This window comes from Capsicum annuum, unplaced genomic scaffold (genome assembly GCF_002878395.1).
Source record: "Capsicum annuum cultivar UCD-10X-F1 unplaced genomic scaffold, UCD10Xv1.1 ctg29105, whole genome shotgun sequence".
Lineage (NCBI taxonomy): Eukaryota > Viridiplantae > Streptophyta > Magnoliopsida > Solanales > Solanaceae > Capsicum > Capsicum annuum.
In genome coordinates this window covers 195-1144 of record NW_025835575.1, presented here as the reverse complement: position 1 = coordinate 1144, position 950 = coordinate 195, and the positions used below count along the sequence as shown (strand labels likewise).

Here is a 950-nt window from a genome sequence, read left to right as displayed (position 1 = left end):
CAAATCACCATGAATTTGACACTGATGACACTTGCGAACAAAGCGAAAGCAATCTCGCTCCATAGTTAACCAATAATATCCTGCCTGCATAATTTTCTTTGCTAAAACATAGTCATTCATATGCGAACCGCACACCCCCGAATGTACCTCATTCATGATTCTTTCAGCTTCCTGAATATTAACACATCTCAACAAGTTCATGTCTGGGGTTCGTTTGTACAGAATCTCCCCACTTAAGAAGAAACCATTAGCAAGTCTCCTAATGGTTCTTTTTTGATCTGCTTTGGCGTGTATTGGATATTCTTTTGACCTTAGGAAGCGTTTGATATCATAGTACCAAGTTTCATTATCTGGTTCTGCATCAATTATATTGCAATAACCATGTTGATCTCGTATCTGTATCTCTAATGGGTCGAGATACGTATTTCCTGGGTACGGGAGCATGGAAGCTAGGGTAGGCAGGGCATCAGCCAGCTCATTATGGGATCTGGGAATATATCTAAACTCGATAGACTCAAACCTTTTGCTAAGGTCCTCTACGAACTGTTTGTATGGAATGAGCTTGATATCTCTCGTTTCCCATTCACCTTGGATTTGTCGAATTAGTAATTCGGAATCTCCCAACACCATTAGCTTGTGTACATCCAGATTTATTACCATATTTAACCCCATGATGCAAGCTTTATATTCTGCTGTGTTATTAGTACAAAAGAAACGAAGTCGTGCTGTGGCGGGATGATGATGCCCGGTCGGTGAGACAAGAACCGCCCCAATTCCTACTCCTTTGACATTGACTGCCCCATCAAAATATAATTTCCATGCATGCATATCATCTTGAACTTCTTCCTCAATTGAATTTATCTCTTCATTAGGAAAGTAAGTTCGCTAAGGCTCATAATCGTTGTCAACTGGGTTCTCTGCCAAATGATCGGCCAATGCTTGCGCTTTCA

The 950-nt window shown here is 40.8% G+C and overlaps 1 protein-coding gene across 1 annotated transcript; it reads right to left on the bottom strand.

Annotated features, from left to right (window-relative positions):
- Positions 1-8: 8 nt before the first annotated feature.
- Positions 9-672, bottom strand: LOC124891029 (the record flags this gene model as incomplete). Its single annotated transcript, XM_047402865.1, has 1 exon — positions 9-672. A coding segment is annotated over exon 1 (664 nt), but the record flags the coding sequence as incomplete, so codon positions are not given.
- Positions 673-950: the final 278 nt, after the last annotated feature.